Source organism: Plectrocnemia conspersa, unplaced genomic scaffold (assembly GCF_051122295.1).
Source record: "Plectrocnemia conspersa isolate PC_06_02 unplaced genomic scaffold, ASM5112229v1 ptg000014l, whole genome shotgun sequence".
Taxonomy (NCBI): Eukaryota; Metazoa; Arthropoda; class Insecta; order Trichoptera; family Polycentropodidae; genus Plectrocnemia; species Plectrocnemia conspersa.
The window spans coordinates 15,933,740-15,946,621 of NW_028277178.1; the positions used below are offsets into that span (position 1 = coordinate 15,933,740).

The 12,882-nt window shown below is 34.3% G+C and overlaps 3 protein-coding genes across 4 annotated transcripts; 1 reads left to right on the top strand and 2 right to left on the bottom strand.

Moving 5' to 3' along the window:
* Positions 1 to 2,207: 2,207 nt before the first annotated feature.
* On the bottom strand, positions 2,208 to 4,555 carry Dbp73D (putative ATP-dependent RNA helicase Dbp73D). The gene is made up of 7 exons (XM_088203627.1): positions 4,495 to 4,555; positions 4,071 to 4,347; positions 3,716 to 3,997; positions 3,471 to 3,648; positions 2,745 to 3,408; positions 2,496 to 2,676; positions 2,208 to 2,430 (listed from the first exon to the last, which is right to left on the bottom strand). Exons 1-7 carry the CDS (start codon positions 4,515 to 4,517, stop codon positions 2,227 to 2,229), a joined length of 1,809 nt encoding a protein of 602 aa, XP_088059753.1. The 5' UTR covers positions 4,518 to 4,555; the 3' UTR covers positions 2,208 to 2,226.
* Positions 4,556 to 6,517: 1,962 nt separating this feature from the next.
* Positions 6,518 to 9,513, bottom strand: LOC148226344 (uncharacterized). 2 transcript variants are annotated; one of them, XR_015812219.1, is made up of 7 exons: positions 9,324 to 9,501; positions 8,806 to 9,072; positions 8,597 to 8,748; positions 8,401 to 8,519; positions 8,263 to 8,335; positions 6,863 to 7,066; positions 6,518 to 6,727 (listed from the first exon to the last, which is right to left on the bottom strand). XR_015812219.1 is itself a non-coding variant. In XM_088203636.1 (6 exons), exons 1-6 carry the CDS (start codon positions 9,405 to 9,407, stop codon positions 6,715 to 6,717), a joined length of 708 nt encoding a protein of 235 aa, XP_088059762.1. In that variant the 5' UTR covers positions 9,408 to 9,513; the 3' UTR covers positions 6,518 to 6,714. The 2 variants fall into 2 exon arrangements, 1 of the variants encoding a protein (XP_088059762.1); XM_088203636.1 differs by lacking the exon at positions 6,863 to 7,066 and having other exon boundaries at positions 9,324 to 9,513.
* Positions 9,514 to 10,456: 943 nt separating this feature from the next.
* Fic (FIC domain protein adenylyltransferase) lies at positions 10,457 to 12,534 on the top strand. Its single transcript, XM_088203633.1, has 2 exons — positions 10,457 to 11,532; positions 11,600 to 12,534. Exons 1-2 carry the CDS (start codon positions 10,550 to 10,552, stop codon positions 11,931 to 11,933), a joined length of 1,317 nt encoding a protein of 438 aa, XP_088059759.1. The 5' UTR covers positions 10,457 to 10,549; the 3' UTR covers positions 11,934 to 12,534.
* The last annotated feature ends 348 nt before the right edge of the window (positions 12,535 to 12,882 follow it).

Genomic DNA, 12,882 nt, shown 5'->3' on the forward strand with positions numbered 1-12,882 from the left:
GGAGCAAATGACACCCCGGGCGACCGCCCGCCCCATAATTTTATTACCAGCCTGGTCATAATTATATTATTCAGTGTCAGAATAAATATAGCATATGGCCACAATAAAAATATAGGACCACTAAGTCCATCAAAAGAAAATGCTATTCTCCGCTGCCGCATCTGTTTTTCTAGAGTGGCGTTAAGTTTTAGCCATAATGAATTAATAAATAAATAGAGAGAAAATGGGGGCATTGGCACTGCTGTTAATTAGACGCTGGCGGCACAAAAGTAACAAAGTCGTGACGTATGGTGCGGCGGCACCGGCTCTGCTTGTAGAGCTTTAGATGCGCCGCTTCTGGGAGCGCGTGTAGGGCTTCTTGAGTCGCGAGTCTGCGTGGAACAAACGTAGACCCGGGCGGCGCGCAGGGTTTCAGGGGGCGCGAGAAGAATGGGAATGTCAGGGAGCGCCGTTCGGGGCCATGTGGTGCGTAGGTGCATCTACATAGGGTGCACGCGCGCGTTGGACTCCGGATATGCGTTAGGGAATCTGATTCGCGGGGGCACAGCCCTACGGATGCGTGACAGGTCACACGTGTTCCAGTCGAGCTTGGTTTACGACTGCATTTTGGTGGCTTCTTGCTGGAGGCGCGTGGCGACGCCGGGTGCTTCCTGTGTCATGTGGTTGGTGGCGTCTACTGTGGCTGACAATGGTGGTACCTGGTTGGGGGCGCAGGCCCATCGTCTTGGTGGTCCGCCAGCTCGAATTTGGATCCAGGGAAGTTCCGGCGGGTCAGCGGCAAGACACATCTACAGCGACTTAGCTTTGTGGCACTGCAGCGGCGTCTGTGTCGGCCATTTTGTGTATCTGACTCCATGTGCTCGAGTATAGAGTAATTTTGGGTTTTTTAATACAGAAAATGTTAGTGCATAAGGAAAATCTAAATGTATACGTAATGAAATTGTGGAGTCTATTTACATTTAGATTTTGTTATGGCCAAAACTTGGCGGCTCTTGGGTAGCACTGGCGTGACGGCTATTCTCTCGCATGACAACGCTCGGCCTGTTCGGGAACGAGTCGCGGGCTCGTGCCCCGTTCAAATGTAAGCAACTTTAATCGTCAATAGAAACACGGTGACGGGTGGCAATTAGACACAAATTGAGCCACTGCAGTAGTATTTTATTGAAGTATTAAGGTTGTTTAGATGGTTTACAAAGTACGGGGCACGCGCACGACAGCGTGCCAGTCGAGAGAATAACCGTGACGCCAGTGCTACGCAAATGCCGCCAAGTTTTGGCCATAACAAATCCAGGCTCCCACAAAGTTAATGTTATAAACTATAAAGGACAAGCAGGGAGATGTGCAACATAAAATACAGCAGTTTCCTAAAATGCACATTATGTACATTGTTAACATGTATCTGCATTTTACCAAATTTACGAGATTATTTTTTGCTTATCTATTAGGAATAGCAACATTCTTTCGAAAATCTCCGTCTAGATTGGCAGCATTAGATAAATATGTTAATGCTCGTATTCCAAAACCATTGAATATTTGTTGAAATTTTAATATAAGAGCAGTTTGTAGTTTTTAAAAGCAAAAACAACCTTATAAAATGTTTTGAGAAATTTCTGTACTTAAAAACTACTAATAAAAATATAGAAGGTTCGACAGGATTTTTACGAATATTAAATGTTTTTTTTTATTTTGGCTACGATTTTTTGATAAAGTTATGTTGAAATATTATACAACCAAATGCAATCGAGAAATGTTGATGGTTGTAGAGCTCAGAAGGCATTGAATGAATTTTATTACTTTATTTTAGAAATCCGTAATTCAACCTTTTGTAAATCTGCTAGTATGGGTACAATTCAGTGGTAGTTCATCCATATAAACTACAGCCATTTTAGCTTATAATGAATGTTTCTGTTTTATATATTCTTGTGTTTGTGTAGGGTCTGTTTATATTTATTTGTAAATATATAGATTTTATTATGGCCAAAACTTGGGGGCACTCTAGTAACACCATATTAGTTTCCTCAGGCATGGATATGTACAGCAATTCACATACAAGATGTCCCACGAATCTTAGATAATATATTTTTTTAATACAATACAATTTAGAAACCTTGGTTGTGAACCAAGAAAGTAAATAAAGTTGGAAACCTTATGTCCACATTTCTCGCTAGTGGATAAGATTAGGTGAGGGGTATAACGAAACAAACAAATTTTCAATTTCTTCTTTTTTTATTTATTTTTTTTGTATTTTGCCTTCATGACCCTACCCCTCTTTAGAGACTTAATTTTGTCAACACGAGTGTGCAACTGTCTGCTCAACAATTCCTGCGACTCGCTCGAAGCCATCTCGTACTTATGTAGAGCATTTTGCAATTGCTCTTCTGGCACCTCTATTTTCTCAACATTCGTTTTTCCAGTGGTTTTAATTATTTCCTAATTAAACAAAAAAATATTAATATATGACTATACTTCAATACGATGTATAAAAAACCAATCACCTGGAAAGGTTTATATTGATTGTGCGTCAATATTGCAATAGCGAGCCCGCTTCTTCCCGCTCGGCCTGTTCGCCCGACACGATGAATATACGTTTTTACATTTTTGGGAGGATCATAAGATATTACGTTATCACAGTTAGTAATGTCGATTCCTCTAGCCAGTGCGTCTGTACTAATTAGACTAAAAATAATAGATATATTATTTACTGAACAAGAAAGATTTATTATATGAATTATTTCTTTACTCACACGTCAATTGTGCCGTTTTGAAACTTTTTTAAGACTAAATCTCTCACTTTTTGACTAAGAGATGCCGAAATTTCGGCAATCCTCGAAGGGTCTCCGACCATATACCTCAAAAGTACCGTCAAACGATGCGCAGATTGCGCAGAGTTAGTGAAACATAAGGTCCTCTCGCGACGTTCTTTTAATAGTGAATATAATATTGCAGGTTTACTTTCTATCTCGCATGTCACATATTGTTCCGTCAGTTCCGACGGAGTCGCGTATTTATCGATTGCCACGCTCGAACCGTCAACATTGTTTTCTCGTTTATTCGAAACTACGGAAAACAACTTCGGCTGAAAGAGTCCCCATTCTTTTAATTTTTCGGGATCGTGAGATAGAGTCGCCGAAAAAAACAATTTTTGCGGTGGCCTTCTATGAGAACTCAAAGTTTTATAATTGAGCGGTGGAGCTTTTCCCGTCGCGATAGATTTGCTGAACTCAGCGTGACGGTTCAGATGGTACAGCCAATCGTTCTGAATATGCTGCATGATCCTGTCCGCTTCGTCTATGACTAAAAACTGCAAGTACTGCAACGAAAATCCTTCTGTTAATTGCAAATGTTCCACGAGTCTCCCGGCAGTGCAAACGACGATGTCGGCTTCGCTCTGCCACCCTGAAGATACAGCTGGAAAAAGATTTCAGTCAAATTGATAAACTCAAGTATTGCATCGATTATTTTACACTTACTGTGTTTCATCAGTTGAAGTCGTTCTTGAGTGAAAGACATGGATCCAGTGAGTAGCACTACTTTTAAATTGGTCCCGATGCAGTAATCTTTGAAAACTTTGGCTACCTGCATGGCGAGTTCTTTAACCGGTAGAACGACTAAAGTTCGTATTTGTCTATCTACTCTCGACGACAGTATCTAAAATATTTCACACTATTTAATTAAATATTAAATTTCAATTAGAAACGATTTGAAACGAAATTACTTGAACGATAGGGAGAACGTATGCCAATGTTTTACCACTTCCCGTAGGTGCCGAGACGCAAATGTCACGCGGCCAGAAGAAACCGCTATTTTTATGTTCTTCCAACAACCAAGGCACCACTTGGGCTTGCACTGGAAATAAACTCTTGATACCTTCGTTGTTCAACTTCTTTTTGAGCGAATTATGGAGAAACGCAATACTGTCTACATTATACGTCTCACTTTTTAAATCTAAAGATATGGGAGTGGGATGAGATAACCAATACGGAAGGACTCGTTTAATCTAAATATGGACATTAACACACTATTAAAAAAATTGAATTATTATTAATTAGCTCAATGATTAAATAACATACTTTTTGTTTCTTTTCAAAATCTCGAACACCTAAAACTTTAAATTGAATTTGAGGTTTTATGTCTGGTTTTTCGCTTTTTATTACATCGTCCTTTAAAGTAGATTCATTGTCATTATCGGTAACTGTTTCCTCAGGTTGTGATATAAGTTGCTCTACATTTAATAATTTAATGTTTTTTTGTAACTTTGCTTTTAACCTATCTTCAATTTTCTTTTGTAAAATTGAAAGATTTTCCTTTTCTCTGTCTTCATCGCCGGAGTTATAATTGTCTCCATATCTAATAAAAATATAAATATAGCATCACTATTTTCTGATTTATAAACTCTACGAGGTAAAGTACTATTTATTTTATATGTATAAAAAAGCATAGTTAGTAATATAAAATTTGATTTGAAACACTGCTTATTTATAAACCAATACATACCTGTTTACGGCAAAGAGCGCCATAACTTTCAACGTGAACGTCAAGCGTCCGCGTGCTCGATAATGTTGCCAGCATGAAAAATATACATTCGATAAATGCCTAGCTTGACAAAAATAAAAGTAATCGATTAATGTTTACCGCAATTAAACTTCAAAATAGCATTTTTATTATATGTACGTACAAAAATATAGCCTTAAGTAACTCTGATTTGACAATGCTCTAAAATAGTGATTCCAAAACTTTTTAGTACTGTTAAGCAAAATATAATACGATAATTTGTCGCGACCTATTATCTGATCATATGTTGCTCCCTCAAGCAATTCAAGTTATCCCTCTCTCCAAAATTATTATAAAAATTTGATCAAATTTAACAGATAACTTTATTTTATACAGATGTCAGAGCTTTTAACACACGCACCAACAGGTGATGCGGTGATACGACAGCCAAAGATCCTTGATAATGGGGCCCAGCTCCAGGAGTCAACGTTGTGGGCTGCAGACACTCATTTGAGTTCGCATAGGACGCGTCTGCAATTGCAGACACACAAAACGTGTTTGCTCTTGTAGGCGAGTATGTTGACTTTTCCGTGTGCAAGTTTGAATTTGATGTCCTACCTATCACAATTCACTTTGCCAGTTGCTGACCCATTTGAGGTCTAAGAACGTGTTTCTAAAAAAGTGCCACTCTGAAGTGACATAAAAAAATATTTTTCTGTTATTTAAAAAACGTTAGTAGTTTAGTTATTCCGCCTATCATTTACTAAGTAATTGCGATAATGGTCTTATTTAAAAATAAAAATTGATAAAAAAGTGAAAATAAAAATATTGAAGAACCTATGATAATATGCTATTATATAACTATGTTTATATCTATCACCATTCATTGATATATGTTGCTTAACAAACCAGCAGCTTTCACAATTAAAATTATCCATACACTTTCTATTTTTAAATAAAATATACCTAATTGCTACATTATTATATAACCATGAGAATTTTCTTGTAAAACCGGATAAAATTATTTAAAAAATAGTGTATGAATATTTATTAATATATTATTTCAATTAATTATTTTTTTACTTTGTGTTCTGTTAATATAAAAATTAATAACTTTCCTTCCCCTAATCCATGTGAGCAATCGCTTTGTGACCAATTTTCGTGTGCGCAAGTTGCCTTATAACATTAGTCTACGTGAGCAATGTTCGTGTGTCCAGTTGCCATGCGAGCAATGCTCACAGAACCCAATTTTCAGTGTTCCAGGGTATTTAAAATACATTTTCAAGTGTCTGGAGTAATGATCAGTGATCGGCCTTAGGGGTGCGACGCATCTTCGGCCATGTACGTCACAGTGTGTGTGGAGCTGAGACGTTACAAGGATAATTATTACTATCTGATATTATTTATTATCAAAGAATTACAGATGGTGTTATTTGTCCGATTTGATGTAGTAAAGTTCAAAAGGTTAATTTACTACAAGTAAGAAATTAATCTAATAAAATATTAAAACTATTACACAAAATGTTTTTATTCTATAAGTCAATTACTTATTATAGCCGAAGAGTATAACTCGTTGATATTTAGTCCACGTTCAATAATTTGAGTTAAACCGTTTATACTTATTTGATTATTGCCATACGAAATAAAAGGAATTTTAAATCTTACCTAAAAATGAAAATGAATAAAATTCTAATCTACAATGTTATTTTAGCAAAAAATTCCAATGGTATAATGCAAGCCATGTTTTATCATATTTTAATATTCCAAAATATGCCAACAGTAAATGCATGCCATTGAAATTGTCTGCATATTTTTTTCTTTATTACCATTATTATGTAATATAATAAATAAATTTGTTATACGTTTGAAATAATAATTTTTTGATAATGCTTCTCAATTTACTAATTTTTAAGACAGATGTCTGCAACAATGTTGCCAAAACTACTTCAAAATCGCATCGTTAATTTTGGGTAACATAGAATGGAGGTTCAGAATAAGTTTGATATTAAAAATAAAATAAACAGGATAAGAAAAATAATTTATCAAAAATAAAATAAATTTGACAGAAACTTATTGTAATGATAGTATTTTTAAAAACTCTTCCTTGATGTTGATGATAATTTTTTTAAATCAATCAAAAGTTACTATTGATTTTAAAAATGTCCGTTAGAACTAACAAGCATCAATTGTAGCATCTATTATAAAATTTAAATTTTGTATTTTTTATCTCCGGCGTCTGAAAAAATGAAAAAAATAAAATTATTGTGACATGTTATTTTACAGTTATATAACAAAAAGTTTTTTCCCAGATATGTTAATAGTATTATAACATTTAAAATATTTATGTAAACGACAAAAATATAGTGATTACCTCTTAACACTTAACCGACGGGTCGTTTTTTTCCTGCATGATCTGCCAAAATGGGCTGTTTCGCGAGAATTTTGCGCAACACAGATTTATATCAAAAAGATATGATAACTTTTGAATTAAACGGAATTAAAAAACAAAAATTTATCAAATGTTCTGCATTGTATTGGTTCATATGTTAAAATTATTTTATCAGTGGTTTTCAATCTGTGGGTTGCATAAAATAATAATTAATATCATAAAATTTGCTTTATTCTACTTTATTATATCTCTAGTTTAAGAAAATAGATAATAATTAATTATGTAGTAAAATGAACTATGTTAATTATTATATATAAAATATATTTCGGTTTTCCATAGGTTAAATTTGTAATGCCAAGCTTTGTCACGCTTTAAAAATAATTTTCGATCGTGTTTTATTACTTTAGCTTGTTATGCAAAGAGTTCTTTGATTGTCCCTCACATGTGAAGTTGTGGCGACAATAAAAATATTTTTGCCTTGGAATACTTTTTTTTCTTGTAGTACAAACCTTCATTCATAGATGTCATCACAAAACACTTTAGTTTTTGTGGGTAGAAACAACTGGACCCCATAGTTAAACATAAGGAATCATAAAAGGTAGTTATTACTGGTCCCCTTGGTTACCGTCAGTGGACGAAATCGGTAAATACTACCCGACCCGCCGGTTAAGTGTTAATATAAACACACGTTTGTAAATAATCGACTGGTGTATAAGTCATATATATTTTTTCTAAGCAAATAACAATGGGCTTTGATGTAAAAACCTTTGCATTCTCGTGATCTACGCATAATCTTATTATGTGAATATCTCTGTAAATTCATATTTTAGAGATTTTTTCACAATACACGTACATATTAAATTAGGTAATTAGAATGCATACGTAATTAAAATTATCGATATATATATATTGATATAATGACAAAAATAATAATAGTCAATTCACTATTTCAGTCAGAGGTATGGGTGTTTCCAGTATTTTTTTTTCGATGGACTAGTGTTGATGTTGTCATTACTGTACAAATATTAGCATAGGTAAATGCATAGATATCGTTGCAAGATCTATGTATATGACTAATACATCATTTTATGACAAAATTACGAGTCTAATTATAACGAGTTAATGTCTTTATGAACTTGCTTCTTTGGTGACAAATTCTCTCTACTCTACATAATTAATGGGACAAGCCTAAAACACAAACTATTCAAATATCTATATTTTAAAAGTTTAGTCATATACGTAAGCAATAACTTTGGCAAGCAATGGTGAAATTTTACATTATAATCTATTTAACAATATAATCTAAATGTAGTCGTTACGATACAATAACAAATATTATTTGAAGCTAATTATTACTGATTAAACAATAGTGAGAACATTACTTGGATTGTCGTCTTGTGATTATGGCATTGTTACTTTCTTCAAGTTTTCTTTTGCTGATAAGTTGTGAGTTTTCTGTAAAATTATCAATAAAATTAGCACACATACAACTCACTCGATAAAAAAATATTCAAACTTACTCTCTCGCTCTTCTATCGCAATTTGTCTCTGTAATCTTTCTTCAGAGTCTAAATTCTCAATACATTGTTCCACTAATTCATCAATCACAACGTTCGAAGTAATGTTTGTGATGCGACTTCTATAAAGATTATCGATTCGTGAGGTTTCATTATTAAAAAGTTTCAAGAATACATATATATATATATATAAACTTGCCTGCATAACGGACAAGTTTTACTTTTCTTCTTCCATTCATTTATGCAATGTGTACAGTAGGTATGACCACATTTTATAATGCATGCTTTATTAAACAATTCGTTGCATATAGAACAGAAGAGAGTAGGGTGTATTCTAGAATTTGGTTCTCCCTAAAATTTATATCATGTACATATGTGATTAACAATAAATAATACAAATCCGCTTACATTTGACACATTCGAAGTGGAGGGACTTTCAATGTAGTTAAATGTATAAATAAAATTTCCACCAGAGTCCAGTTTTATGGTATCTCCATCTTTCATCGGATAGTCGGCGTTCTTTGGTAGTATATTATCATTCAAGGTTATACCGAAAGTGCTGTGATCGTTTATAGTCCATGTCCCGCTTGGATACCTTTTAAAGGTACAGTGTTTTCGGGATAAACCGATGAACGGTATACTAACAGATGTTTCAAGAGATCTTCCTATTGTGTACTGAAACAATATAAATAATTAAATTAGTAAAATATATAATATCAGTTTGTATTTGTCCCATTAAAAAGAAGATTTCACAACATAATATTAATTAATTGATATTTAGAAGCATTTAAAAATTTACATTTCGGGATATATTGTTAAGATCGAAACATAACGTTACTCTAATATAACACAAATTTATATCATTTGTTATTTTCTTCTATAGAAAATTAAATATATTGGTACATGGTAAAATGAAAATATCACACCGTTGTATTTTCAATAGTGATAATGTATAATTTTTCAAATTGTTTAGGTAACTCTTTCTTTGATGTTAAGGTCGCTAAAGCCATTGCCAGAGAATTGTAGAATTAAAATACACAAAAACAACGTCGAAACACAACTGTCTAATGCCAGACTTGCCGGAAACAAGTGGGGCCTGTTGGTCTTAACACCGCAATTATTAACCATGATCTGACTAAGAATCTATAGTATATAGGTATTTATGTTGTAATTAAATTTATCTTTCGTAATTAGTAAAAACACATATTCTTAGCATTTATTTTTATTAATTTTAGCATTTTTATTTTACAGCATTAAAAATATTTAGTTTTAGCATATATTTTTATTAGACATTAATTTCAAATAATTAACAATCTCGATCAGTGGCGTAGTAAAGAGGAGGGAGGGTCCGTGGGGTCTGGACCCCTCCCTCTCCTTTGGCGGAGCGCAGTCGGTGATTTTATGTTAATTAAATATAAATTACAAAATTTATCCTGCCTTTTTTCTTGACAAAACCTCCACCTTGGCAAAATCCTGGCTACTCCACTGATCTCGATACATTTTAACAAATTTATCATATGCATACAATTTTAACGTTATATACAGACATACAATATTCATTTTGTAACGATAATCTTAATTTAAAAAAGAAGATAATTTCTATAAATTGTAACACAGTTAATATATACATAAAAACAATTTAAAAATTACACAAAAATTAACTACTTTTACTACGTGCTTTAATTAGTACATTAATATGTTTATCTTAAGCAGCGCTTAAAAACCAGCATTTATTTTAAATGTATGTATATAATTAAGCTTACACACGTCCCAGTTCAAACGAAATTGTTCCGGTTTCACAAAATTTCTGAAAATTATATATATATATATATTTTATATCTTTAATTGAAAAAATTATGCATTTTATTTAGCCTTGCACAATAAGGCTCTTATAAAAATGATTCAAAATTAATATAAATACATTTTTTCAAATGTAGAGGATTATTAAATATATATGAATTCTTTATAAAATTATTGTCATTTATATTTATTTCTACAATAATAATTTATTATTTTGTTATTACCCGGGATCTGGCCGGTCTGTTCGGTTCCTTCTTTTACAATTAAACGTCAAATGTGAGAGTAACGAGACTCGTGACACATCCCTAGTGACATTTAGTTGACGTTTCAACTGACGTGGTGTCGGGCGATTATGGCCGCTTCTGCGGTGAGATGGTTTCGAAGGCTGCATCCGCCACACAATGCGGCCGCTTTCTTCTTCGGCTCCGCCCTTTCGGCCGTCGTGCTCCTAGCGGTTCTCAAAAAAGGAGACATCGACGAAAGCGGATTGCGCATTATTAAACCGTTCTCGCCTCTGCCGGAATCGAGAATTTTGATAACGACCACGGATCGCGTCATCTATCCATCGAGAAAAGACGACTCCGCTAGTGAAGCCGAAGCTTTGGCTGCGGTTCGAGCCGCAGATGAACTTCGATCGCAAGGAAAAGCCGACAAAGCGTTGAAACTCTTACAGCACGCAGCCGCGCTGGCGCCTCATCATCCCGACGTCCTGACCAGATTCGGAGAAGCGCTCGAAACGGCCGCCAGCGACGTAGTGCGAGCCGACGAACTGTTCGCTCGCGCGTTGGCCAAAAGGCCAGACCATGCCGCAGCTCTTGCTGCTAGACGACGAACCGAATCCCTCGTCGACAACTTGGATCGCGACGCCTTGCGCAAAATCGACGAAAAACGAGACGCTCTATCAGGCGTTCCCGATTCCGATTCGGCGCTTCAACGCGCTAAAAAAGAAGCATATTTTCAACATATATATCATACGGTGGGAATTGAAGGCAACACTATGTCGCTGCAGCAGACGAGGTCCATTCTCGAAACGAGGCTAGCCGTAGCCGGTAAGAGCATAGACGAACATAACGAAATCCTCGGACTAGATTCTGCTATGAAATACATGAACTCGACATTAATAAACAGAGTTGGCGATATCACTGTTAAAGACGTACTCGAAATTCATAGAAGAGTCCTCGGTTATGTCGATCCAACCGAAGGTGGATTTTTTCGTCGCACCCAAGTTTACGTGGGTGGACACATTCCACCAGGACCGTTGATGATCAACGTTCTAATGGATCAATTTCTCAAATGGCTGAACTCACACGAAGCGTCCGAAATGCATCCCATTAGGTACTCTTACTAATTCATCCTATCGAACCAGAGTAATTATGCTTTAATAATTAATTTTATTTTTAAGACTGGCAGCTTTGGCTCATTACAAATTGGTCCATATCCATCCTTTCACCGACGGCAATGGCAGAACTTCGAGATTATTGATGAATCTCATACTGATGCAAGCCGGATATCCGCCGGTCATTATATTGAAGCAGCACCGACTTATGTATTATCAGCACCTTCAGACGGCCAACGAAGGCGACGTGAGACCGTTCGTTCGATTTATTGCCGAATGTACTGAAAGAACTCTAGATTTATATTTATGGGCCACTAGTGAATTCTCACATCAAGTGCCCGCGTTAGAACATCCTAAAATACTTACAGAAGAAGAGCAAGTGGTCGGAGACTTGTCATGATACATACTTTACCAATCAATCGTTGCGTTATACCAAATATAAATGTATTATTATGTGTGGCACAATATTTACAAATGTCAAACTACTCATGATTGTTCCTACCTAGTAATCAACATCATAATATATATTTAAGGTTATTTATTCTTAATTTTAATCAGTTACATTTCCTTCTACATGGAAGTTATAGTCAAACTTGAAAATCTGTGATATAATATAAGATGTGTACACGTTATTTACGCTCAATAATTTATATATAAACACTGTTTTATATTGAATTTTAAAGAGCAATTTTGTTTGTAGTTTCCTATAAATAAAAGATAAAATAATAATTTCAATCGAAATAATAAATGTACTTCGTTAAAATATGATAAGATCAATATTGTATCAATACTGTTCAATCAAACCCATGCGTTTTAATGTAAATACGATCAATGTGTTCAAATATTTTATGTGATAGCACAAATGGTATTTTTTTTCATAATAAAATGCGAAGGACGCAGTATAGGAAAAGGCGGTAAATAAAAAAAACATGAGATTTTATAATTAAGTTTATGAAGAGCTTTGTTATTTATTTGTTATAATAAAGCAATTGAAATTTTAATATTTATTTCACTCTTTTTAATAATAACAATTCAAAAATATGTATATAAAAATAAATATTAAGTATTAGATTTGATGTGTTCTACTATGTTTTTAATAACTATCCTACAGCATTATACATATTCTTTGATTTAGCAGAAAAGGGAAATCATAATTTACACAATGGATATAACAAACCGTGCGTTCAAAAATGTTAAAGCACCGTTTCGTTCGCCGGGTGTCAAAATTTTAAAATACAAACTTAAAAGTGCCACTTCCGTGAGAATTAAAAACATATAAAACCCTACGATAAATCTAGATTTCGTAAAAATTCATTCGAATCACGCTCAGCAAATCTGTAAAGCCATGC